Below are 22,087 nucleotides of genomic sequence, written 5' to 3'. Positions count from 1 at the left end.
CGTTCAGTCGGCACCAGAAAACGCCGACGAGTGCCGCCCTCGTCGTCTCCAATTGTGAGCTCTCTGATTTGATATCCACCTCTTCCCTATGCGCCAGGCTTGCGCCTTTCGTCGCGCGTCTCTCCGTCGCCCTTTGAGCATCCTCACACGTCCTCTCGTCTGCTCAAGCTCATTGTCCTCGATACGGACCACCAAGTTTCCATCATGGACTGAATCGTCTCCCTCGGCCACGATCATTGCGTCATGGTCTACAAAAACTCATTCAAGTGGCCTCCATCAAAACCATGGCAGCAGTCATGAGCCTACCATATACGCCCTGTCTACAGCACCGGGGAGAGCGGCCATTGCCGTCATAAGAATATCAGGCCCGGCTTGCGCTCATGTCTGCCTCTTCTATCACCATGGCACGTCCCGAGTCTGACTATTGTCCAGATATATCGGTCATTGTGCCCCAGCACTACCTTTCCCAGGCCACGTCACGCAGCCCTCCGCACGCTGTATGACCCGACTCGCCCTCCGTCTCCTTCTACTGTCCTCGATACGGCCCTCATCCTCCATTTCCCCGCCCCGAATACCGTGACTGGCGAAGACCTCCTTGAACTTCACGTCCACGGCGGGCCTGCAATTGTCCGTGCCGTGCTCGCCGCCATACCACAGTGTGCCACGCAGGATGGCGCGAAGCATCACATCCGCTACGCCGAAGCTGGTGAATTCACGCGGCGCGCCTTCCTCAACGACCGCATGGACCTGACGCAAATCGAAGCACTGGGCGACACGCTCACGGCCACCACCGAGCAGCAACGGCGCCTTTCGGTGCGCGGCACGCGGAGCGGCCTTGCCCAGCGCTACGAGGACTGGACAAGGCAACTGCTGTACGCGCGCGGCGAGCTTGAGGCTCTAATCGATTTTTCAGAGGACCAGCACTTTGATGAGTCGCCTGCGCAGCTGGCAGAATCGGTTGCGGCCCAAGCCAGGAGGCTCAAGGCGCAGATAGATACGCACGCGGCCAATGCTGTCAGAGGTGAGCTACTGCGCAACGGAATCAGCATCGTGCTGCTGGGTGAGCCGAATGCGGGCAAGAGCAGTTTATTGAACAGGGTGGTTGGGAGGGAGGCGGCGATTGTAAGTCAAGAGGCGGGAACCACAAGAGATGTTGTCGAGACAGGAGTAGACGTAGGGGGCTTCTTCGTGCGGGTAGGAGACACGGCGGGTCTGCGAAAAGATGACACGTCCCCAAGAGGTGCTGACACTGCTCCTCGGTCCTCCGTGGGCACCATCGAACAAGAAGGCATCCGGCGTGCCAAAGCGCTCGCCCTCGACTCGGACGTCGTCGTCTGCGTCTTCTCCATCGAATCCGACGCTCAGGGGGCACCGCATCTATCGCTCAGTCCCGAAGTCGTCGCCACGGCGCAGCAATGCCTGGACCGCGGCATACAAGTGGTCGCCGTGGTCAACAAAGCAGACAAGCTCTCCAGCAGCGCCAAAGCCGCCAAAGAAACCCACATCTCCACGATCCAATCCACGCTCGGCATGCCGCGTGACCGCATCCGCTTCATCTCGTGCAAAGACGCGTCTGCCCCATCTTCCTCACCACCCCAAGCCGCCGACCCCGGCGCCATCCAATCATTTCTCCACTCCCTCATCGCCGTCTTCGAATCCATGACCGAGCCGCTCATCCCCGCCGAGGCGTCCAGCGCCAGCGCCGGCTCCAGCACCTCCGCCGTCGACACATCCATATGGCAAGAATCGCTCGGCGCCAACGAGCGCCAGCGCGTCCTCCTGTCCAAGTGTGCCGAGCACCTAGGCGACTTTTTGTGCGCCGTCGAGGCCGCAACGGCCCCTGGCGATGCCGACGCCGCCGACGCGCACGGCGAACTCGACATTGTCGTTGCGGCCGAGACGCTGCGCGAGGCGGCGGCGTGTCTGGGACGCATCACGGGGCGCGGCGAGGTGGTGGGGGCGGGAGACGTCGAGGAGGTTTTGGGCGTCGTGTTTGAAAAGTACGTTGAGCCATTGTCATTAACCCTTTTGCGTGTGTCTTGTTGCGACCTTGTGTGCTGACGTTTCATCCTGCAGGTTTTGCGTCGGCAAGTAGTAGGATTTATACCAGAGTGTTGTGTTGTGGCATTATTGGGATGAAGAGACAACGCACAGATAGCCGCCTCATCGATCCACTCACGCGTCGAGTCAAGAGCAGAGTGCAAATATCGTAAATATCAAAAACACATTGTCCGTTAGACCAGCTAATCTATGAATCTATGACTGAACACAACAAAGCCAAACACACGCACCAAACGCCATCCCATAGCACCCGAAGCGACAGACGCCACACTCCAAAAGAGCAACCAATAACCAATTCGGCAGACAATTCCCTTGAAACGACAAACAAGCAACCGTCCCAATTCCCAATTCCCAATTCCCGTACCCAAAAACACCCACCCACCCACCCAGCAAACCAAGCAAACCAGCGCCTTCGCTATGCAACCAAGCCCAAACCAGGAGGAAAAAGAGGAAACAAAAGTGGTGGGGAGTGGTATCGCTAAGGTGTCCGTCCGCGTGCCGTCTATCCGTCTATCCGTAAGTGTGTGTGAGTGTGAGTGTGCAGGCCGTATCTGTATCCGTATCCGTCTATGCGTATGTGGTATGTGTATGAGGAGAGTTCTAGGTGGAAAAAATTGGAAAGGGAGGAGGGGGAGTAGAGAGAAAACAAGAAACCAAAAACGAAAAAAAAAAAAAAAAACAATTCCACGCTATGCAAACAAAGCCAAAAACCGAGTCGAGTCGAGTCCGAGTCGAGTCGAGCCAAAGTCGAGTTCGACTTGGCAGCGCGCCGGCATCCAAAAGCAGCAGCCAGCCAGTCAAACGCCAGAAAGCAAAAAGTCAGACGGGGAACTCCAGGTCCAACGTTCTAGTTGTACCCGCCCCGCCCCGCCGTCGCCGACATGGACATGGACATGGCGACGTTGTAACCGCCACGGCCCCCCGACGATGCCGCCGCCGCTGAAGAGGAGGCGAGGAAAGGCAGAGGCAGAGGCAGGAGCGAGAAGAGCGAGGATGTGGGTGAGGATGTGCCGTTGTAGCCGCCGCGGCCCATCGTGTTGGTTGGTCGGTGGTGGTGGAAGAGGAGGGAGTGGTTGGTTGGTTGGTTGGCGGTGCCGCGTTGGGAGGCGCGGAGAGGCGTGTATGTATCTACGGATATGTGCGTGCGAGGTTCGGCGGTAGCTACGTTATGCTACGCTATTTTGCACTACGCAACGCAAAGGCGCGCGGAGGAGGCTGATGTGTGCGAAGGCGGAGAATAGGCGAGAGGACGCCTCGAAGCCAAAAAAGAGTCGACGTGAACTCGAGCTGGCCGAGGGTAGCGGAGACGCTGAGAAGCGTAGGAGAGGCGATGGCCAGAAGGCGAGGTAGGGTACGAATTGGGTTGAATTGAATTGGGTTGAATTAGATCAAGATGATTAGACTGCGCGATGTCTGGTCGACGAGATGACGGGGAGAGCGGCGTTCAAGTAGTGGGACGAGGAAGGGAGTGGCTTGTTGGTATTAGGAAGGTAGGTAGCGTTGGTTGTTGTTGTTGTTGTTGGATGCCGAGTCGAGCGGCAGGATAGTGTATGGTGTTGAGGAAGATGGAGTGGTGTTGACGAAAGTGTATGTGTGTAGAGGCAGCAGAGGAGAGATTAATGCCTTGGACGATTGATTGATTGATAGAAAGATGGAATGGATGGATGGATGGATGACTCGACAGTAGATGAGGGAAAGGTCCCAGATACTTATATGATCTCTGCCTAAATCCAGAGGCCACCCACAGTGGTGGACTGCAGACTGCAGCAGGAGAGAAGGAGAGAGAGAAGGAGAAAGACGACAGAGGAAACGCAAAAAAAGAAGCCCCCAGATGGAGATGGGAGGAGAGCTGTACAGAAGCGGAATAGAGACACAAGACAGGTCCTTACCGCAGCAGCTAGTTTCCAGCTGTCCAGCTCCCTCCCCATTTACCACCACCCTCCACATGGCTGTCATGGAACACCGTCCAATGCGAAGCTGTATTCCAGGAACCAAGCACGCCCCGTGTGTAGCCAGATACCGGCTCCCCGGGCGCAGATCAAAGAATAGTCCTGCGGCAGCGGCAGCAGCAGCAGTAGCGGTTGGAATCGTATGGTAGGACCAGTCTAGTCATAACGTGGGAGGGGGCGCACGGGGCACAGATGCACAAGGCAGGGCAAGGTAGAGTAGGGCAGGGCAGGGCAGCGTAAGAGTGAGCATTGAAGGATGGACGAACGAAGAGACAGGAAAGAAAATGAAATCTTTTGGACCCCGGTCCCTGCGCTGCGTCACGGTGCCTATCGTACGGCGCGCCACGATGCGCCGCCGGGGCCCTGGGGCGCGAGTGGCTGGACAATGATGATGCTGTTGTCATCGTGATTATGTTGGCATTGCACTCTCTGAGCACCCGCTGCCTGGCTGCTGCGGGCGGGCGTGGTGCAGGTCAGGCGCGGCATGCAAGCTGGAGAGCAGCAGCAGCAGCAGATGGCTCCCTGGACGCGCAGCATGGCACGGTCCAGGTGTTCTCACTCTCGTCTGTCGCATCATCCAATCGTCTGTGCCGGTCCGTGCTGGGTCAGAGAATGAATAATACCCCTTTTGCGTAGTGGAAAGCGAGGCGAAAACACAGAGCAGAATAAGGTGTGGATGAGCGATGGATGGGGGCGCCGTACCGTACCGTAGCATGCATCGTGTGAGGTGTGTTGCCTGCCTGTCTGCCTGCATGCCATTCAAAGCAGTCGTTGGATGCACTGCCCGGGCAGTAGAAAGAGGAGAGAGAGGAAAAATAAACGAGAAGAGATGAGCCTGCTACCATGGACGCGGCGTCGACCCAGCTGCTGCAAGCCACAGCCGCTGCATGCCGTGGCTGCGTGGGTGGGTGGTAAAGTGCTACGCCTGGGGGAAGTGGAGGGGCAGAGCGGAGCTGCGGTGCGCTGAGAGATGGAGGTTGTGTGCCTCTAGGCTGGACAGGACTTGTCAACGGCCGCCATCATCACGGCCGCAGCGCCGCATCCAAAAAGAGCCGAGACGGTCTCTCCCTTCGGACGCCGCAGTCCAAGGCAGAACAAGCAGCAGCTGACGGGCGGGCCGGACAAAAGGTGGACGGGAGCTGGAGCGGTATTCGCTACTCGCGGGCACCGAGTCGGTAGCTTGCGAAGTGGCACAAGCCGACGGCGAAAGCATCGGAGCTGCAGGTACTGTATGTCGTTTTGAAGCAAGGGAGCCTTGGAAACGGGGCGCAGACTTCAGCCTCGCAGCATTTTGTCAACCCTCTCATTCCCTTTCCTGTTTGAGCAGAGGGCATGACGCTGCAACGGCCAAAGCAGTAGGTCGCTGTCATCAGCAGCCAGCACAGTCATCCGTCGTCTCCGGCATGCCGAAAATAATGGCAGTGGCCCTGTCCGTCAGCACCTTATCGCGAGCTCTCCCTGCCACTGCCCGTCGACGGCTTCGTCATCAGCCTAGAAAGCACGTTGCGAGGGTTTGATGTCTCGACTTCCCCACTGCCGTGCCGACACCGTTGTGCTGGCGCCGCCGTGGTGTGGTGGTCCCTGTTGCTGACCTTTGAATTCTGGTCGTCAATCGTCGGAATGTCATCGACCAAGATAGACCGTCGTCAGCTTGTCGCGGACCTGATGCCAAATGGACGCAGGGCTGCATTCTTCACAAGCAAAGGTGACTTGACTTGGTGCGCTGCGCTGCGCGTCCATTGCAAAGGACCCAGGAGAGGGGTTTGGGAAGCATGCGATGCGACGGAACGGCCACAGCGCTGGGTCGCGCATGCGTGTCTGTCGGGTTTGGGTGTGTTTGACTGCGGATGACGCGAGAATCAGAACCGATTCCTAAAAATACCCTGCTCGGTAGGGCTGAGGCGCGAGAGCGAGCGAGCAAGCCAACCGACAGGCGTCGCGCTGCCAAAATGCCCGGCCACCACTGACGGAGAAGGGGTCCAGTCATATCAAGCCTCGTCCCAGGCATCATTCCAGTCACTTGCTGACGTCGTCTGCTGTCGCTTTGAAATTCTTGGTGGTTTGTGATTCAGACTGAATTGGAAAATGTCGACTCGAACACACAAGTCTTGTCCTGGCCGGGTGGTCTCGTCAATATTCTTGGTGCATTATTGATGCTGCGTGCAGGCGATAGTCTCCTGCACCACCGTTTTTTCGACCCGATCCATGGCCTTGGCTCCTCGTCTCCCGGGTCCCCAGATGCAGTGGCTCTCGAACCTCTCCACCCACTCGCCTTTTAGCCAGCCCCCTACCCTCGGGCCCCTCTGTCCAACCACTTGACGTTTCATTTAGAATACGCGTCGTCGACTTGGTCCAATTCTGCCCCGGTGCCTGGCTAGTCATGCTGCCGTAGCACACATCGCCAGCCCCTGCCCGTGGCCGCCGTCGTACACAGCTCATGCCGCTGCAGGAACCAAGATGCTCCCGTGACACACCCCCCAGCGTCTTCTTCAAACAAAGCAATACCCATTTTCGCCTTGCCATTCCTCGGTCTCGCCGTCGTAAACGACCTGCAGGAGCCAGCTCATCAAGACGACACTGTGCATCTGTTGTCGACAAGGCGACCCACGCTAGTCCCGTCGTCTTTTTTTGCTTTCTCCCCTGACGCCCCGTGGCGGTCGGTTCCATGGCGGCGTCGAGAAGCCTTCCAGAGCGCTCTCGTTTTCCGAGATCCTTCGCCTTGAAACGTCCAATGTGCTCTTGAGGCCTTCTACGCGGCCGTACGGCTGTGGCGCTGCTCGCGCTGTGGCTGTTGTCTGATCGTCCAACCGCCCCTTGATTTGCCAGTCAAGCCTATCGGGACCATTCAGCATAAGACCATCAGCAGGATCATTGCCGGGGGATCCGTCCCCTGCGTTGATCGGAACCCCTCTGCCCAAGCCACCAACACCCGGACCAACGCCCGTCCTGAGCCAGGAAAAGCAGGAGTCTGCCAATCCGGGAAGTGAATTGAGGCTTGGTGGCAAGGTCATGGCACAGCTGTGACTGCTCCGGTATGCTTTGCATGAGACGACTGAATGCTCTCTGTGCTCCCCACAAAGGACTTGGTTATTTCTGGCTTTGTTGCCCGAGAGCCTTTAATAACTGTGACAACCGCTCGAAATGTCTTTCGCAGGGGACGTTTGAATGCTCCCTGTACTCATACCAAAGACTTTGAGATTCTCTGGCTCCGTTGCCCAAGGTCGGTTGGCATCTGTAACGGCTGCTCCCGGTATAGTTTGCATGGAACGTTTGAATGCTCCCTGTGCTCGACGTAAAGGACTTGGAATTTTCTGGCTCCGTTGCCCGAGAACCTTTGCCAACTGTGAACGACTGCTCCAGGCATCTTTTGCAGTGGATATGTCTGATCACTCCTTGTAACTGCACAGTGGACTTGGATGCTTCCTACCTATTCATTTATCTGAGGATCATGATCGCTCCCTGGCTGCACGTATTTTGAGATAGACATTCTCTGGACTCGTCTCTTGGTGCGCCACGTTCATGGGGCTGCGGTTATCTCGTGCATGCAAATCATTGTGGCACGAATGCTTCCCGTGCGTCTCAGTGGTGGCTTTGTTTATCGAGTGGCCTCCATCGGACAATTTTAGATTGAGCTGGTTCACTCGCTGTAGGAGGTGATGTAATACTGCCTTCATTTAGCCCAGACCTGCACTGACCAGCTGCACTTACTGTCAATACGGACTCGTCCCGCCCCTCCTCGTCGTTTGGCAAATAGACGTAGAGAATCAGTGCGTGACGATGGCAAAAGCCTGTTTGTCTCGGGTTAGAGGCCTGCGAATCAATCCACAGGAGCAAAGACGGCCACTTACATGCAATTACCCTTCCCTCCAGTCTTCCCACGGACATGACCTTTCCCCAGTCTTTGCCATCTATCCGCACCTCGGCCCATCCCTCGTCGCTGCGTCCGTCGGCTGAGCCCAGCTGCCTCATCCGTGTGCTTGGATGCTCCGCGACTCCTTCCTCGCCGCCCTCGACAACCGTCGGATCAAGGTCCGGATTCGACAGGCCAGTCCACACGCTGGAGATGTTCATGGCGTCGGTGCGGATACTAAGCTTCAGGCAGCCGTGCATGTTGGCGGCCATCTCAAGCCGCGGCCCAACAGAACTCGCTGTACCACCAGCGCCGCCTGCCCCCCCTTTGGACGCCATTGCAAGCTTGGTGAAGCGATCTGAAATGCTTTTTAACTGCAGCAGGGGTGGCAGGAATATATGCACATCAGGCTCGCGACACCGTGGCTCATGAATCCCATCGACATTGTCCAGGCTCAGCACTCGCACTGGCACGTCTTGAGTGACGATCGTTTCGCGCTCCTTGTCGCTGGTGGGCCCATTTTCACCAAAGCCAAACTCATCGCTAGGACCGCCACCGAACGGGCCACTGTGCGTGGTTCCGAGAGATGCAGTCACGATGGTCAGGGACAAGACGGGTATGCTGTCTTTTTTGGTGAGGCGAATCGAGGCAGAAGTTGCAGACAAGGCTGATTTGAGGGCGCGTTGGAGCGGAACCAACGGCACCTCTAGGTTGATGGCATTGTCGGCGGCAGATTCAATATGGTAATGGTCCACATCGAAAATGGTGTCCTGGTGATCACGATTAGGAGCAAGCTTTGCCACAGCTACAGCTCTTGCTTCTCCTTACCAGCGACAAGACCCTGCCATCATGTTAGTCAAGGCTCATGCATGGAATACTTGGGAGCACTCACGCCCAAACCTGGGTCCCTTGGTCGGGGATGACGGTGAAGCGCACCTCATCCTCGCTGAACCGTACCCAAGCCACAGGTCCGAGCGAAGCTAGGGACGCCGTGAACTCTGCGATATTATAGTCAGTCGTCGAGGGCTGGCACAATCACAGGGACCACATACTGGCAAAGGTGCCCACGTTTTGAATCGACGCCCTGAAGCGCATGGCGATGGTTGGAGGAACTTGAGGCGAGTGCTGCGAGAAGCCGATCAACAATTCGACTAGAGTGTAGTGGAGGGCCTTGCATGGACGTCGAGACAAGCAATGGGGAAGAGTTGAGATGGCCGGGCACTCCCAGAGTGCTTGATCCATGTCACTCACCTTGCCGCTTTTGGTTTAGCGGCCAACGACACGCGACGCGCTCGCACGCGTCTCCTCGTCCGCAACACCTCCGCAACTCTTGGACCAACAACCGCAATATGGCCCAACAACGATTACGAGGACTCCCTGCACGTACGTGAGGTCTTCTACAAAATCGACTCCTGCTAATTTGTCCTGTAGACCCTCCCGGCCCGACTTTTCTCGCATACACTCCAAATGGGCGCAAGCTCATCACCGTCGGCCTGAACAATGCCATTCGCGTCTTCCAAACCGGATCCGACGACGAGCCTACCAACATCGACAATGCCCAAGACTCGAATACTGCCGTTGCTGCTGCTGTGCGTCGTGGATACGGACAAGGGAGTCACCGACGTGCTGACACGGCGTAGAACGACTTTTTCGTGACCGGATCCGAAGATGGCACTGTCTGCAAATACTCGCTCGAGACCAATTCCCTCGATGACGTCCTGGTGCGCAGTACGCTGCCTGTGCGGGAGATTGCGCTTTCTCCGGACGGAAACTGGGCGGCAGTGGCCAGCGAGTATGGCGTCGACATCACGAGCAAAGAGGGTCGCTGACAAGTTGTAGTGAATTGGCCGTCAAGGTAGTGAACACACAGGACATGACCCGCGTTCTGTACCTCCGCGAACAATCCCGACCCGTCAAACACGTATCTTTCGACGTTAGCGGCACCTACCTGGCAGTCTCGTGCTCCGACGGCCTGATCTACGTCTACTCGCTGAGCTCCGAGGAGCCGCAGCTAATCAAGAAAGTCGATGGGTTGATAAAGGCATTGGAAACGGACGTCGAGGCGAGCTCCAAGGTTATTTGGCATCCCGATGGCCGAGCTTTTGCGGCTCCCACTCCAACACGGGACATGCAAGTCGTTTCCCGCAGCGATTGGGAGAAGCAGCGAGCGTTCAAATCCGGCCACAGCGGCGACGTCACTGCCGCAGCCTGGTCACCCAACGGTGGGCTTTTGGCGACCAGCGGGCATGACCGCAAGCTCGTCTTGTGGGATGTCAAGACTCAGCGGGCCATCAAGACGTACGACGACGTTCGCGCCACCATTCTCGCCATGTCGTGGCATCCCACGGACAATGTCTTGTCGTACACCAACAACGACGGCGAGCTCTTCATCCACACCGACGTCGTTCCAGCCGATCACGCTCGCATTTTGGAAAAGGATCTTTGTCCAGCCCCTTTTATCCACGAACCTCTTGCCGAAACGACGGCCAATGCCCGCCGCGGCCCCGTCAACGGCGCAAAGGAAATAGCACATCGTCCAGCACGGGCTGGCTCCCCGGATTCGCTCGACGAGATTTTGGCCGAAGACGACGAGCTGTCAGACGCGGAGCCCTTTGTCGACGACGACGACGGAGCCGGGTACGCCGACGCAGTCAACGGGCACGGCAAACGGCCGCGGACGCTCGACGACCTGGTCGTCTCCAACGGCAAGCGCAGCAAAGCCAGCCACGGCGGCATAGGCACAGGCACCTTTCAACCCAAGATTCACGCGCCGTTCCAGCCGGGCAGCACGCCGTGGCGCGGCAACCGGCGGTACCTGTGCCTCAACCTGACGGGCTTCGTGTGGACCGTCGACCAGGACACGCACCACACGGTGACGGTCGAGTTCTACGACCGCGAGGCCCACCGCGACTTCCACTTCACCGACCCCTTCCTCTACGACAAGGCGTGCCTCAACGACAAGGGGACGCTGTTCGCGTGTCCCTCGTCCAAGGACCATCCGGCATTCGTGCACTACCGGCCTCACGAGACGTGGACGACGCGCAGCGACGACTGGCGCATCCCGCTGCCGCACGGCGAGGAGGCCGTGGCCATCTCGCTCAGCGAGTCGTACATCGTCGTAGCCACAACCGCCGACTACGTGCGCGTGTACACGCTGTTCGGCGTGCCGGTGCGCGTGTCGCGGCTCAAGAGCTCGCCGGCCGTGACGTGCGCCAGCTGGCGCGACTACGTGCTGACGGTCGCCAACGGGCCGGTGGGCGGCGACGGCGCCACGCGCCTGCTCTACTCGATCGAGAACGTCAAGCGCGACGAGGTGCTCCAGAACGACGACGCCGTCGCCCTCGGCCCCGGCGTCAAGCTGCAGAGCGTCTTTTTCTCGGATCAGGGGGTAAGCTTGCCCCCTTCCTCCCCCTTTACCCCCCACCCACCCACCCAACTAACCACCACCGCACCAGGACCCCCACATCTACGACAGCACCGGCACGCTCCTCGTGCTGCAACACTGGCGGCAGCCCCACGCCGCGCGCTGGGTGCCCCTCCTCGACACGCGGCTGCTCCCGCGGCTCGCGTCCGGCAGGCGCACCGAGTCGTACTGGCCCGTCGCCGTCGCCAACGCGCGCTTCCACTGCATCATCCTCAAGGGCGGCGACGCGCACCCCTACTTCCCGCGGCCGCTGCTCTCCGACTTTGACTTTGCCGTCCCCGTGTACGGGCGGCTTCTTCCCAAGACCGCAGACGCCGAGAAGAAGAAGAAGCGGCCAAGCGACCCCGACGACATGGATGACGCCCCCTCTGATGATGAAGACACCGCCGACCTCAGCGAACCGCAATCCCTCGAATCCTCCCACCTGCTCCAATCAACCCTGCACAGCCTCCACGCCGACACCCTCGCCACCACCACCTCCACCGCCTCCCAACGCGCCGCGCTGGCGCGCAGCGAAGTCGAGCTGGACAAGCTGCTGCTGCAGCTGCTGGCGGCCGAGTGCCGCGACGGCGAGCAGCGCGGCATGAAGTGCTTGGACATCGTGTCGCTGATGCGCGACCGCTCCGGCAAGATGGTCGACGCCGCCATGCGCGTCGCCGCCAGGTTTGGGAGGGATGTGCTGAGTGACAAGATTGCCGAGTTGGCCGAGAGGCGCCTGGTTGGTTTGGATGGGGACGATGAGGACGGGCTGGATGACGAATGAGTAGAATGATCGTTTTCTTTCTTGGTTCTGTAGCGAACCTGGTGTTTTGGATTGCACTTTGTTCACTGTAGCATCAGACGTCGAGTATGGACAGACTTTTTTCGATTCGCTTCCGCAAGCACACGTGCCAGTGCCGGTGCAGACAGATTGAACCTCCCTGAATTAAAAGCACTAACAGAAAAAAACGAGGAAAAAAACAAAAAAAGAAGCTCCCAACTATAGCGGGCGAAGAATGGTACTCGGCCCAAGGAAAAAAGCTACCGTATCCCATTCGCTTGACGGCCCGGCATGCAACACCAACGCCAACCCCGTTTTCCCATATCGATTCCCGCCGTCCGCTTAGTACTCGGCCTCGATGCCCTCCTCGCCCTCGAGCGAGTCGGCAGCAACCTCCTCGTAGTCCCTCTCGAGCGCAGCCAGGTCCTCGCGGGCCTCGCTGAACTCACCTTCCTCCATACCCTCACCAACGTACCAGTGAACAAAGGCGCGCTTGGAGTACATGAGGTCGAACTTGTGCGAAAGGGCGGACCAGGCCTCGGCAATGGCGGTGGTGTTGGAAAGCATGCAACTACGAAGGATTAGCAACTTGTCTCGGGCAAGAACAGAAAAACTTACACAGCGCGGTTGACCTTGGCCAGGTCGCCGTTGGGCACGGTCTGGGGAGGCTGGTAGCAGATACCAATCTTGAAGCCAGTGGGGCACCAGTCGACGAATTGAATGGTGCGCTTGGTCTTGAGGGTGGCGACGGCGGCGTGCACGTCCTTGGGGACAACGTCGCCGCGGTACAGCAAGCAAGTGGCCATGTACTTGCCGTTGCGGGGGTCGCACTTGACCATCTGGTTGTTGGGCTCGAAGCAGGACATGGAAATCTCCTGGACCGAGTTGGCCTCGTGCGCGGCCTTGGCGGCGCTGACGACGGGGGCGTAGGCAACGAGAGGGAAGTGGATGCGGGGGTAGGGGACCAAGTTGGTCTGGAACTCGTTGAGGTCGACGTTCAGGGAGCCGTCGAAACGGAGCGAGGCCGTGATGGAGGAGACGACTGGAAAATGTTAGATATTGACAAGACAAAGCAAGCGATGTATTTACCCTGAGCAATCAGGCGGTTCAGGTTCTCATAGTTTGGCCTCTCAATGCCAAGGTTGCGGCGGCAAATGTCGTAAATGGCCTCGTTGTCAACCATGAAGCTGCAGTCCGAGTGCTCCAGAGTGGTGTGGGTCGTCAAGATCGAGTTGTAAGGCTCGACGACCGAGGTGGCGACCTGGGGAGCGGGGTAGACGCAGAATTCCAGCTTGCACTTCTTGCCATAGTCGACCGACAGACGCTCCATGAGCAGAGCACCGAAACCAGAACCAGTACCACCGCCAAAGGAGTGGAAGACGAGGAAACCCTGGAGACCGGCGCAGTTGTCGGCAACGCGGCGGACCTTGTCGAGGACCTGGTCAATGAGCTCCTTTCCAACGGTGTAGTGGCCACGGGCGTAGTTGTTGCTAGCATCCTCCTTGCCGGTAATCATCTGCTCCGGGTGGAACAGGCTGCGGTAGGTACCGGTGCGAACTTCGTCGACGACATTGGGCTCGAGATCGCAGTAGATGGTGCGGGGCACGTACTTGCCCTGGCCTAGGCATTTGTCAGCGCCGTGTCCTTTGATTTGCGACGCAGAAAAATCGTACCAGTCTCGGAGAAGAAGGTGCTGAATCCATGGTCGTCGTCTTGAGCCTTGCGCTCCTCGGTCAGGTAACCGTCGGGCTATGGCAGAGTCAGAATCAATTGAGCCGTAGTGGAGGCGGTCGAGGGTAGAGCGCATACCGAGATGCCGTGCTCGAGGCAGTAGAGCTGGTGTTTGCGTTAGCGCCGGGATCACGAGAGCGCGACTGGTGGCGTCGGTTGGGGATGCAGAAACTTACCTCCCAACAGGAGTTTGCGATTTGGCAACCGGCCTGGCCGACTGAGGCGCGCAAGAGTCAGCAGAGGCTCGTCGTCGCGGGCGGGAGTGAGGTTGAGATGGAAGCGCGTGAGCGGGGCAGAGCAGACGTACCGTTCAAGCTGATAACCTCTCTCATGGTGGCGGTGGGTGGGGAGATAGGGGTGTGGAGGGGGAAAGGTGACGGGAGCGGAGGTGGACGGGGGAAGGGCAGTTATTGTACGAGGGGAGGGTTGATGAATGAAGTGGACCGGGCGTGGTGATCGCGTAAAGGGAAAGGGAGAGGCAAAGGCAGAGGCAGACGACTTGCCCTTGCCCAAGTAAACAAATCCAGAGTCTGCGCTGTGCCTGCTGCCCGTTAATTGGCCGAGGCTGTGCCGTCCCGCTCATTGCGCACCCACGTGACGTCCGGAATCGTCGGCCCTTGACCCCACAAGTACAACCCTGACAACACAACACCACACGCTGAATTCGTCCATTGGGCATTTCTATCATGTCTCTGTACCAAGTCAGCCAGTGCTCTCCCATTTCAAGACAAGTCCTACCGTTTCTTTGTCAAGCTGCATGTCATAAAGGCATCAACCTCATCCATCCCAAGTCGCTCCCTGCTCCAGAATGCGCCTCCTCATGTTCTCGGCATTGTTCTCCATAAACTTGCAGAGCGTCTTGAGCTCCTTGACGCAAGCCATGGCCTCACGACTCGGCAAGATGGTCGTCATGAGCGTGAGAACCTCGTAGCGAAGGCCATCCGAGATGCGCATCTGAAGGAGCTTGCGGCACTTGTCGTGGCACTTGTCAATGTCCTTTTCGCGGGCAAGCTGCAGAGCCTGCGCAAAAAACGTCAGCAGCAGCTTAGAACGCGGCGGAAACCGGCAGCTGAGACACGCACCTCCTGGAATCGTTCAAAGAACTCGCCAACTTTGGCTTCTCCCACAACCTTCACCGCTTCTCCTTCGTCCGTCTTTTTCCAAGTTAGCAAGCAAAATTTTCTCCGCGACATGCCCTGCTCTGCTCACCTTGTTGGTCTCTGCCTGGCTGCTGGCGTACATTGCCGTTGAGCTGGCCGAACGATCTCTGCCTGGGAGCAGCGGCTCCAGCGACGACGAGCCGGTCAGAGGACCGCTCGGAAGCTGGTAGACCGGGTCCACAGGCTTGGTTGCCGGTGGCATGGGCTCCGAGGACGCGTCTTTCTGGAAGACGTTGCGGAGACCATGGATCGACTTGTTGACCTTTTTCAAGGTCTTGGAGGATCCCGCATTGAAGAGCTGTTTGATGGTTGGGGACTTGGGCAGGCGAGAAGCCTGGCCCTTGTCCTTGTCGGTCATGGTGATGTTTGGTCGAGGTTTTTTTGGTGAGTGGATTTCGAGCACGCTGAAGTTTTTGGTTCATGGTCAATCACTCGCCCTGTGCACCGTCAGGTGGAAGACGACATCGTCGACGACATAAGCAGGCTTCTCTCGTACCCCAAACAATCCGGCGTGGAGCTCACAAACTTGACAACGGGACCGCGCGGTCTTACCCTTTTCAGGACGTCGTCATGATGCCACACCTTGGTTCTGATCCTAGAGAAGTTGACAAGAATCCCCAGAAGAAGCTTGTGAAGATTGGTGTCTTCAGTATCATGGAGACGGTCAGTCCTCGTCTGCCCCTGAATACTCCAAGGAGACCCCTAGAGAGACTGAGCTTGAGGAGCACGTAAGCCCCTCTCTTTCGCTTTGTATGGTCTGCTTTTGAGCGATTAAGGAAAGCAGACCTTCAGTTGCTCTTCCGCGCAAGATGTCAAGCACTCTACAGGTGCTTCAACGTCTCTTTCGACTCCATTCCTAGAATCACTGCCTTGTTGCCATGATTTCCAGGCTTCATTAGAATCTCATCGGGTGACATGTCCGACAAATAACTACAGTCTTTGCAGGGCAAGGCTTTTTGGAAGCAGCTCGATTTTCGCAACACAACTTGGCAGTCGTCAGCGAAGCATGGCCTCTTGCGCCCTCTCTCGTCGTCCCATTCCACTGCGCCTTGCTATGCTGAGGTAGAAGTGAACTGCAATTCTTGTTTAGAAGCCGCCAGGCACGTGGACGGCTCTCACGAGGTAACAGTTGGAGCCGGAACATCAGGAGATGGTTGAGCTACGACTAACTTCAAGCGTGTTTGGAGAATTAAAACATGGTAGATGATTCATTGAATATAGCAGAGGAAAAATTGGCTCCAATTCATCTTGAAGAATCCAAGGCTTGCTCTCACTCTCATGAACTTACGTTGTGCCATCTTGACCTGTTGACGGCTGCCTTGCATGACGTCTGCCGACCTTTAGCCGCCCACGCCCATCGGACACCCGTCGACAGCTTGCAACAACACACCATGACCAGCCTCAAGTGCTACGGTCGCGCCTGTCTGCGCAAGCAGTGAAGATGCTTTTTATGAGCTGGACTTTACTCGTCCTGTCGGTAATCATCAGCACCGCCATTGCCAACGTCGAAAAGACCATCTTCACCGCGCCCGCCGCCGTCACGCTCCCCAATGTTCGACCCAACCTCCAAGACCTCCGTCTGACCAGCCTCACGCCGGTCGAGCACACGCTTCGCGCAGACCTCCCCGTCCGATTTCCCACTGCTCAACACCCGCGCGGCGAGCAGTCGTGGTTCCTGTTGAGCGGCCTCGAGCAGGGCCAAAGGTACGAGGTCCGCATCTGCTGGCCAGCTACGGTGCGTACCTTGACCCACGACTCCTCAAACCCACACTGAGCCTTGCAGCAACCAACCGAATTCTGGCTCGACGTCCACCCCCTCACCTCCGTCTTCGACTCTCCCGACCTCATATCCGCGTTGGCAGACTACTCCGAAAGCCTCCCCGAGACCAAGGCTGTGGTTGCAGAAGACGCCGCGGCGGGAGCCTCGGACACGGCGCCTGCGTCCGTCTTGTTCCTCCAGATTCAAGCCGCGGCCGACTACTTTACGTTGAACAAGACGTTGATGGATGAGCCGCCCGATGTGAAGGCGGAAATCAGTAAGCTGCCCGCCGCCGAGGACAACAAAAGCATTCTGACACACTTCAGTCCTCGACCCTTATATTCTCAACGTGCTACCACGGTCCCTCGTCCCGACGGGAATCTACCTCATCGCGTGCACTGTTGGGGCCTGGTTCGTGGCGTCGTTGCTCGTCGGCTGGCTCACCAGCATCGAATCGCCCAAGCCGCACAAGGAATGACGACCAACATCATGGCTCCAGCAGCAACGACCGCCGCTACACTTGCGCCCCGCTCCCGCTTGCTCAGCCTCCCCACCGAGCTGCTCATGGAAATCATTGAATGGATGACCCCCGAACAATTCATCAACTTTGCGTTTGCCGCCTATTCGTCCCTGCAGCAGCGCCTCATCGTCCCGCCCATGACATGGCGCATCTATGCACCGCTCTGCCGCAACCTGCCCGCGCCACGGCTGCCCCATCGCGTCAACTGCGCCGCAGACGGCGGTGGCACGACGACGGCAGGCCCCTCCTCCTCGCCTCCAACCACAATTTCGTCGACGACGCCGGCATCAACATCATCAAACTCGCCCCGGGCCACAACCACCACCCCAAACAACCTCCTCATCTTCGCCGCGTGGCCTCTCCCCACCGAACTGACGCTCATCGTGCTGCGCCGGCTGCGCCCGCGCGACCTGGTCCGCTTCGTGCTGGGCCACTACCGCCTGCTGCCGTACCTGCTGCCGGCCATCACGCCCGACACCAACGCGCAGCTCACCAAGGCGTGGGCGCAGGTCGAGATCGCGCGGCGCCTGGCGGCGGCTCAGGAGGCCGAGGCTGGCGAGAGCGGCGCTCTTGGCGCATCCACCTCGCTGTTTGGTGGCCGTCGGAGGAGGGAGCGGGGCGAGAGGGAGAGGAGGAAGAGGGCTTGGTCGGTGTGAGTGATGTGTTCTGCGCGAGGTCTACCACAGCTCTTCGCGTGCTTTGCGCTTGCTCCAAATGACAAATAAACATTCCACCTCTGTCGCGCTGAGAATCACTGGCGCCTCCAATGGTCCGTCCGCGTGTTCAAGTCGGCACTCTTCGCAAATTGGCGCATTTCTCAAGATGGAACGGCAATGTCTCTCCTCCGTTGGATTGCGACACGCGATTGATATACAGCTCAACAATTCATCATTACTACAACCAACCAACCGCTGTGATGACTTGGAATCCGAGGGACTCGGACTCTGCACGTGTGACCGTCGGCTGCCTGCCCTCCCCCCCCTCCCCCTTTTCCCATTGTTCGACTTCCTTATTCCATGGCACATGTCAAGTCCCCCGCGCTTTGGCTCACTCGGTGAACAATACCAGTGTGCTCCAATCTAAGACATGTCCGCAATGGGCGGCGGCGCTTCCTCTTAATCCGCTTCGTTGTCGCTTCCGCGCTCCAACCTTCCATCCGTACATCGTGCCTTGCCCCTCGAACCAGAAACCGCAGCGTGGGATCGATCTCGATTGACTTGCTAGCCCAGTCAAGCTAACACCACAACATCAACAAACGGGGCTGGCTGTCTTCGCCAATGCATCTTGCTGGTACGTACCAAACGCTCATGGATACCTAGGATTGAGCGGCTTTTGATGGGTTGGTGCAGCAGCGATTGACAGGAGTGTCGTCCACTGCGTCGTCCAGCGCGTCATCTCGTTAAGGGAGGCGCGCAGTGAGTCGTTATTAAGGCAGTTGTGAAGCAGGCCACGAAGGCTATTATTCTGTCTAGGTGTGCGCGCCCGCGGAGACGCGCCTAACTACTACCACTGATGACGTCAGGGGTGACTGAGCCGGAGCGCCCAAGACCTCCACCTCTATCAAGTTGGTTGCGCAAGCAGTGTTGCGTAGTCAGGGCAGTTGCACAATGATACCCTTGTATGGAGGCCGGGTCAGAATTCTGAAAAGACGGGGTCAGAAATCCAAACGCCGTGAAAGAAATACCGACCGTGATAGCAGCGGCGATGAGTTGGGATTGGAGGCGGTGGGTTGAATCTGTTATTGGCTCCTTATCTTCCTTCTATAGCCTTGGATTACAAGCTTTCATCGCCTCATATTTTGTCGGTTGATTGGTTGCATGATAGAGAGGGGCTGACAGCAATTAGGAAGGTGTCTGCGCCCAGCGTATAGCCCCAACGCCTTGACTGCATGTGCTCGTCTTTATAAGGCTGCCGATGACCAGCTGTACATACCTGACGCCAGACAAGATTCGGTCGTCGCTCTTTTTCAGCCCCACAGCCGGCGCCTGCCAATTCATCAGCTCGTTCGCTTACATGATCAGGTCCACTTATGATCGATGTCCTGAAAGACTCAGTGAAGTGGGGATGACCAAACCAAAGCAAAACATCTCACCTCGAAGAACGGATGTCTCGGGCAGCCGTCATATCTACCGACAATTCTCCAACGCCGACGGAAGGAGTCAGCGTGATGGAGAACACTCTCACAACTGCGGGAGATTCCAAAGCTGGCAACGATTGTGATCGTGGGTCAGCCACCACGTTGAGGAAGAGAAACCATGACGAGTTCAGCGCTGCTCAGGACACAAGACTCGGCATTGACAACACTGTGATGGAGAACACTGATCATCCGACCTCGCCTCCAACTTCCGACCCGAATATCCCTCTATTCGATATATCGCACCTGTTCGATGAAAGAGAAACAGAGCGAAGGTGCCACGTCTGCGGATGGGACGGTGGACCAGAATCCTTTCTTGTATGGAGCGCCCAGAATCCTTTCTTGTATACGCCACGAGTCAAACTCTTGGAGGAAGCTGCCCGTTGCTGCTCCTGCAAAGTCAGGCTTCTCATATTTGAAGAGATTTCTCGATATGAGGGATTAGACCCTGAGCCCGCAGACAACCTGGTTATGGACGGCGAGAACAACGAAAAACGAAATGGGTTATATCTCGATGCGAAATTGGAACATCGGTCAAAGTCTGCTAGAGGCGGTTTCATGAGCTTTCACCACGATGTTTTTACGCCGTCTGAATCCCCCAGTTCTCCCATCGACAATTTCATCCCGAGACGGAACATTACTCGGCAGGATGCCACGCCAAAGGATCCGATGGGGCAGTCGATGAAATGGGCACAAGGTCAAATTGAAAACTGCTTATATCGACACAACCTGTGTCACACGCGAGGTGACGCTCTGGCCAATCCTACCCGACTGATTGATGTCGCTTCGGGTGGAACTGGCGTCAAACTACGGGACTGTACTTCCCTTCCTGGATCTTCGCTTGATTACGCCGCCCTTAGCTATTGCTGGGGAGATTATGAGCCAAAATGCATGACCACCCGCAACACAATCCAGAGAAACTTGGATTATATCTCATGGGACTTATTACCACAGACTTTCCGCGACGCCATCAATTTTACAAGAGGACTTGGATTGAAGTACCTCTGGATTGATAGCATTTGTATCATTCAAAAAGACAATGATGACTGGTGTAGAGAGGCTGGAAAAATGTTCAGTGTTTACAAGGGGGCTAAAGTCACCCTTGTAGCCCTTCATGGGGCTAATAGTACAGCTGGCCTCCGGGAAACAACAATCAAAGAAGAGAGCTGGGTCGTGGCGAATCTACAAATCGGTCAATCTATCATCCCACTGTGTATTCGTTCCCACCACTACCTAGCGAACCCGGATAAAGGATACTTCTCTGGACGTCTCCCACTTGTAAATCGAGCTTGGACCTATCAGGAACGCATAATTTCGCCTAGAACGCTTTTCTTCGATCAGGGCGAGGTGATATACCAATGCGCCAGCGAGATCAGATGCGAATGTGGCAGTGCAACGGACTTTTGGGAAAACACTGGAAAAGATATTGTCCATGAGAAGAAGATCCTCCAGCAAATAGGATTGACCACAAGCTTCTCATCCAAAGAATCCATTCAGAGTCATGGTTCGAGCGCCGCGAGCGACGCCCAAAGCACGTCAGCAATCCAAAGGAAATGGAAGAGTTATTTTGCCAGCAATTATTCGCACCTGAAGGTCACCAACCCCCGGGATCGATTGGCCGCCATCGCAGCTATAGCTGAGCAGTACCAGCAAATCCGTCCAGAGTCAAGATACCTTGCAGGTCTTTGGTCAGACTCACTCCTTGAAGATCTGATCTGGAAATCAGATGTGGCCAGCAAGGGGATGAGAGTACCCTTCTGCTTCAGAATGGACATCGGCCGACCGTATAATTTGCAAACGTGGTCATGGGCCTCGTTCCAAGGCACCATTGACTTCTTCTCGCTAATGAATACAGAGCCTCTGGCACAGGTCGTGGAAGCGAATTGTGTCTATGCAAAAGAGAACCGTTTTGGGGTCCTGGAAGAGAGCAAGCTAGTCTTGCGGAGCAGAATGCTCACCTGCATCATGGACGGTGGGAGATTGTATGAACCGTCTGGACCGCGCTTCGGCGTGCCAGCTCGGATGCTGACAGAGTGGAGTCTCGACATAGACTGCGTACAAGATTGCTCCCAAGCTCAAGCCGTGTGTCTTTTTCAAGTACTCAGTGCGCACTTGGACAGAGTCTTTTGCTTGGTTTTGCGTCTCGAAGATTTGAGTGTGGAACCACACATATTGTCGAGGCTGGGCGTGACGTCGTACAGGACATCTCAAAGGTATCATCGGACGCAAGATGACCTGCTTCTTCACAGAAGATTTGCGCATGTCGGCACAATGGAAGAGATTGAAATTCGGTAGTCAAAAGTCGCGTGTATATCGGGAATCGAGGCATTTTCAAACGTGCGCGAGTGATCAATGAATGCTTGAGTCCACGCGTTTCAAAGCTGCAGGTACGACCGCTCATAACTCACTCACTGCCCGTTCTCAACGAAACGAAACGACGGGTGTGCGGACAGCAATCCGCGGTTGAGCCTTCAGAGATAACTTTCCATCACAAGTAGTCAGCTTTTTCTGGGTATTGGCCGCGCAAAATATTTCCGTTGTGGTCATGTCACGAGAACGATATTAAAGAGAAGATTGTCTGTTGCAAGTGTTCTGATGGCCTGATCTATTGGAGCGACTTTCTTGTTGCTCCCTGCACGTCATACCCGGCTGTCCCTTTGCCGCAGTATGATTTTGCGTCTTCACTCTCCCACTTCTGAACGAGCACTTGGACTGGCCGCCAAGGCTCTTCCAACTGCG

General features: G+C 56.9%; 10 protein-coding genes across 10 annotated transcripts; 5 read left to right on the top strand and 5 right to left on the bottom strand.

Moving 5' to 3' along the window:
* Nucleotides 1-32: 32 nt before the first annotated feature.
* BKA78DRAFT_343331 (GTP-binding protein TrmE N-terminus-domain-containing protein) lies at nucleotides 33-2,221 on the top strand. Its single transcript, XM_066890420.1, has 3 exons — nucleotides 33-382; nucleotides 433-2,000; nucleotides 2,077-2,221. Exons 1-3 carry the CDS (start codon nucleotides 89-91, stop codon nucleotides 2,093-2,095), a joined length of 1,881 nt encoding a protein of 626 aa, XP_066743892.1. The 5' UTR covers nucleotides 33-88; the 3' UTR covers nucleotides 2,096-2,221.
* On the top strand, nucleotides 2,075-3,383 carry BKA78DRAFT_128152 (uncharacterized protein). Its single transcript, XM_066882545.1, has one exon. It carries the CDS (start codon nucleotides 2,479-2,481, stop codon nucleotides 3,220-3,222), a length of 744 nt encoding a protein of 247 aa, XP_066743891.1. The 5' UTR covers nucleotides 2,075-2,478; the 3' UTR covers nucleotides 3,223-3,383.
* On the bottom strand, nucleotides 3,384-4,314 carry BKA78DRAFT_128153 (uncharacterized protein). Its single transcript, XM_066882546.1, has one exon. The coding sequence runs from the start codon at nucleotides 4,015-4,017 to the stop codon at nucleotides 3,544-3,546; it is 474 nt and encodes a 157-aa protein (XP_066743890.1). The 5' UTR covers nucleotides 4,018-4,314; the 3' UTR covers nucleotides 3,384-3,543.
* Nucleotides 4,315-6,047: 1,733 nt separating this feature from the next.
* Nucleotides 6,048-6,871, bottom strand: BKA78DRAFT_128138 (uncharacterized protein). The gene has a single exon (XM_066882544.1). The coding sequence runs from the start codon at nucleotides 6,675-6,677 to the stop codon at nucleotides 6,141-6,143; it is 537 nt and encodes a 178-aa protein (XP_066743889.1). The 5' UTR covers nucleotides 6,678-6,871; the 3' UTR covers nucleotides 6,048-6,140.
* A 605-nt stretch (nucleotides 6,872-7,476) lies between these two features.
* Nucleotides 7,477-8,955, bottom strand: BKA78DRAFT_369469 (checkpoint protein Hus1/Mec3; the record flags this gene model as incomplete). Its single annotated transcript, XM_066892658.1, has 5 exons — nucleotides 7,477-7,674; nucleotides 7,719-7,798; nucleotides 7,859-8,673; nucleotides 8,753-8,858; nucleotides 8,913-8,955. 5 exons carry the CDS (start codon nucleotides 8,953-8,955, stop codon nucleotides 7,648-7,650), a joined length of 1,071 nt encoding a protein of 356 aa, XP_066743888.1. The 3' UTR covers nucleotides 7,477-7,647.
* A 237-nt stretch (nucleotides 8,956-9,192) lies between these two features.
* Nucleotides 9,193-12,198, top strand: BKA78DRAFT_336546 (chromosome segregation protein-like protein). The gene is made up of 5 exons (XM_066890233.1): nucleotides 9,193-9,243; nucleotides 9,292-9,449; nucleotides 9,501-9,652; nucleotides 9,700-11,248; nucleotides 11,316-12,198. Exons 1-5 carry the CDS (start codon nucleotides 9,210-9,212, stop codon nucleotides 12,045-12,047), a joined length of 2,625 nt encoding a protein of 874 aa, XP_066743887.1. The 5' UTR covers nucleotides 9,193-9,209; the 3' UTR covers nucleotides 12,048-12,198.
* On the bottom strand, nucleotides 12,133-14,287 carry BKA78DRAFT_313211 (alpha tubulin). Its single transcript, XM_066888355.1, has 7 exons — nucleotides 14,083-14,287; nucleotides 13,952-13,992; nucleotides 13,854-13,880; nucleotides 13,718-13,793; nucleotides 13,134-13,664; nucleotides 12,663-13,086; nucleotides 12,133-12,615 (listed from the first exon to the last, which is right to left on the bottom strand). The coding sequence occupies exons 1-7, from the start codon at nucleotides 14,105-14,107 to the stop codon at nucleotides 12,387-12,389; spliced, it is 1,353 nt and encodes a 450-aa protein (XP_066743886.1). The 5' UTR covers nucleotides 14,108-14,287; the 3' UTR covers nucleotides 12,133-12,386.
* Nucleotides 14,288-14,918: 631 nt separating this feature from the next.
* On the bottom strand, nucleotides 14,919-15,535 carry BKA78DRAFT_313204 (uncharacterized protein). The gene has a single exon (XM_066888354.1). The coding sequence runs from the start codon at nucleotides 15,355-15,357 to the stop codon at nucleotides 14,941-14,943; it is 417 nt and encodes a 138-aa protein (XP_066743885.1). The 5' UTR covers nucleotides 15,358-15,535; the 3' UTR covers nucleotides 14,919-14,940.
* Nucleotides 15,536-16,385: 850 nt separating this feature from the next.
* BKA78DRAFT_251195 (uncharacterized protein) lies at nucleotides 16,386-17,172 on the top strand (the record flags this gene model as incomplete). The annotated part of the gene is made up of 3 exons (XM_066884631.1): nucleotides 16,386-16,670; nucleotides 16,719-16,971; nucleotides 17,021-17,172. 3 exons carry the CDS (start codon nucleotides 16,386-16,388, stop codon nucleotides 17,170-17,172), a joined length of 690 nt encoding a protein of 229 aa, XP_066743884.1.
* A 2,113-nt stretch (nucleotides 17,173-19,285) lies between these two features.
* Nucleotides 19,286-21,861, top strand: BKA78DRAFT_313197 (heterokaryon incompatibility protein-domain-containing protein). The gene has a single exon (XM_066888353.1). It carries the CDS (start codon nucleotides 19,319-19,321, stop codon nucleotides 21,641-21,643), a length of 2,325 nt encoding a protein of 774 aa, XP_066743883.1. The 5' UTR covers nucleotides 19,286-19,318; the 3' UTR covers nucleotides 21,644-21,861.
* The last annotated feature ends 226 nt before the right edge of the window (nucleotides 21,862-22,087 follow it).

The sequence above is a fragment of the Phyllosticta capitalensis genome, assembly GCF_038381095.1.
Source record: "Phyllosticta capitalensis strain CBS 128856 chromosome Unknown BKA78scaffold_5, whole genome shotgun sequence".
In the NCBI taxonomy this organism is placed as follows: Eukaryota; Fungi; Ascomycota; class Dothideomycetes; order Botryosphaeriales; family Phyllostictaceae; genus Phyllosticta; species Phyllosticta capitalensis.
Note: the sequence above shows the minus strand (reverse complement) of the source record. Positions and strands in the feature narration are given on the sequence as shown.

Coding starts and splice junctions, on each gene's coding strand:
- BKA78DRAFT_128153 (XM_066882546.1), bottom strand. CDS start 4,017: ATGACAGCCATGTGGAGGGTGGTGGTAAATGGGGAGGGAGCTGGACAG.
- BKA78DRAFT_128152 (XM_066882545.1), top strand. CDS start 2,479: ATGCAACCAAGCCCAAACCAGGAGGAAAAAGAGGAAACAAAAGTGGTG.
- BKA78DRAFT_313204 (XM_066888354.1), bottom strand. CDS start 15,357: ATGAACCAAAAACTTCAGCGTGCTCGAAATCCACTCACCAAAAAAACC.
- BKA78DRAFT_128138 (XM_066882544.1), bottom strand. CDS start 6,677: ATGGAACCGACCGCCACGGGGCGTCAGGGGAGAAAGCAAAAAAAGACG.
- BKA78DRAFT_343331 (XM_066890420.1), top strand. CDS start 89: ATGCGCCAGGCTTGCGCCTTTCGTCGCGCGTCTCTCCGTCGCCCTTTG. Junction 383..432: donor CAGGCCCGGCTTGCGCTCAT/GTCTGCCTCTTC, acceptor ACTATTGTCCAG/ATATATCGGTCATTGTGCCC.
- BKA78DRAFT_313211 (XM_066888355.1), bottom strand. CDS start 14,107: ATGAGAGAGGTTATCAGCTTGAACG. Junction 13,881..13,951: donor TCGCAAACTCCTGTTGGGAG/GTAAGTTTCTGC, acceptor CGCAAACACCAG/CTCTACTGCCTCGAGCACGG. Junction 13,087..13,133: donor GAACCGCCTGATTGCTCAGG/GTAAATACATCG, acceptor AACATTTTCCAG/TCGTCTCCTCCATCACGGCC.
- BKA78DRAFT_336546 (XM_066890233.1), top strand. CDS start 9,210: ATGGCCCAACAACGATTACGAGGACTCCCTGCAC. Junction 9,450..9,500: donor ATACTGCCGTTGCTGCTGCT/GTGCGTCGTGGA, acceptor GACACGGCGTAG/AACGACTTTTTCGTGACCGG. Junction 11,249..11,315: donor TCTTTTTCTCGGATCAGGGG/GTAAGCTTGCCC, acceptor CCACCGCACCAG/GACCCCCACATCTACGACAG.
- BKA78DRAFT_313197 (XM_066888353.1), top strand. CDS start 19,319: ATGTCTCGGGCAGCCGTCATATCTACCGACAATTCTCCAACGCCGACG.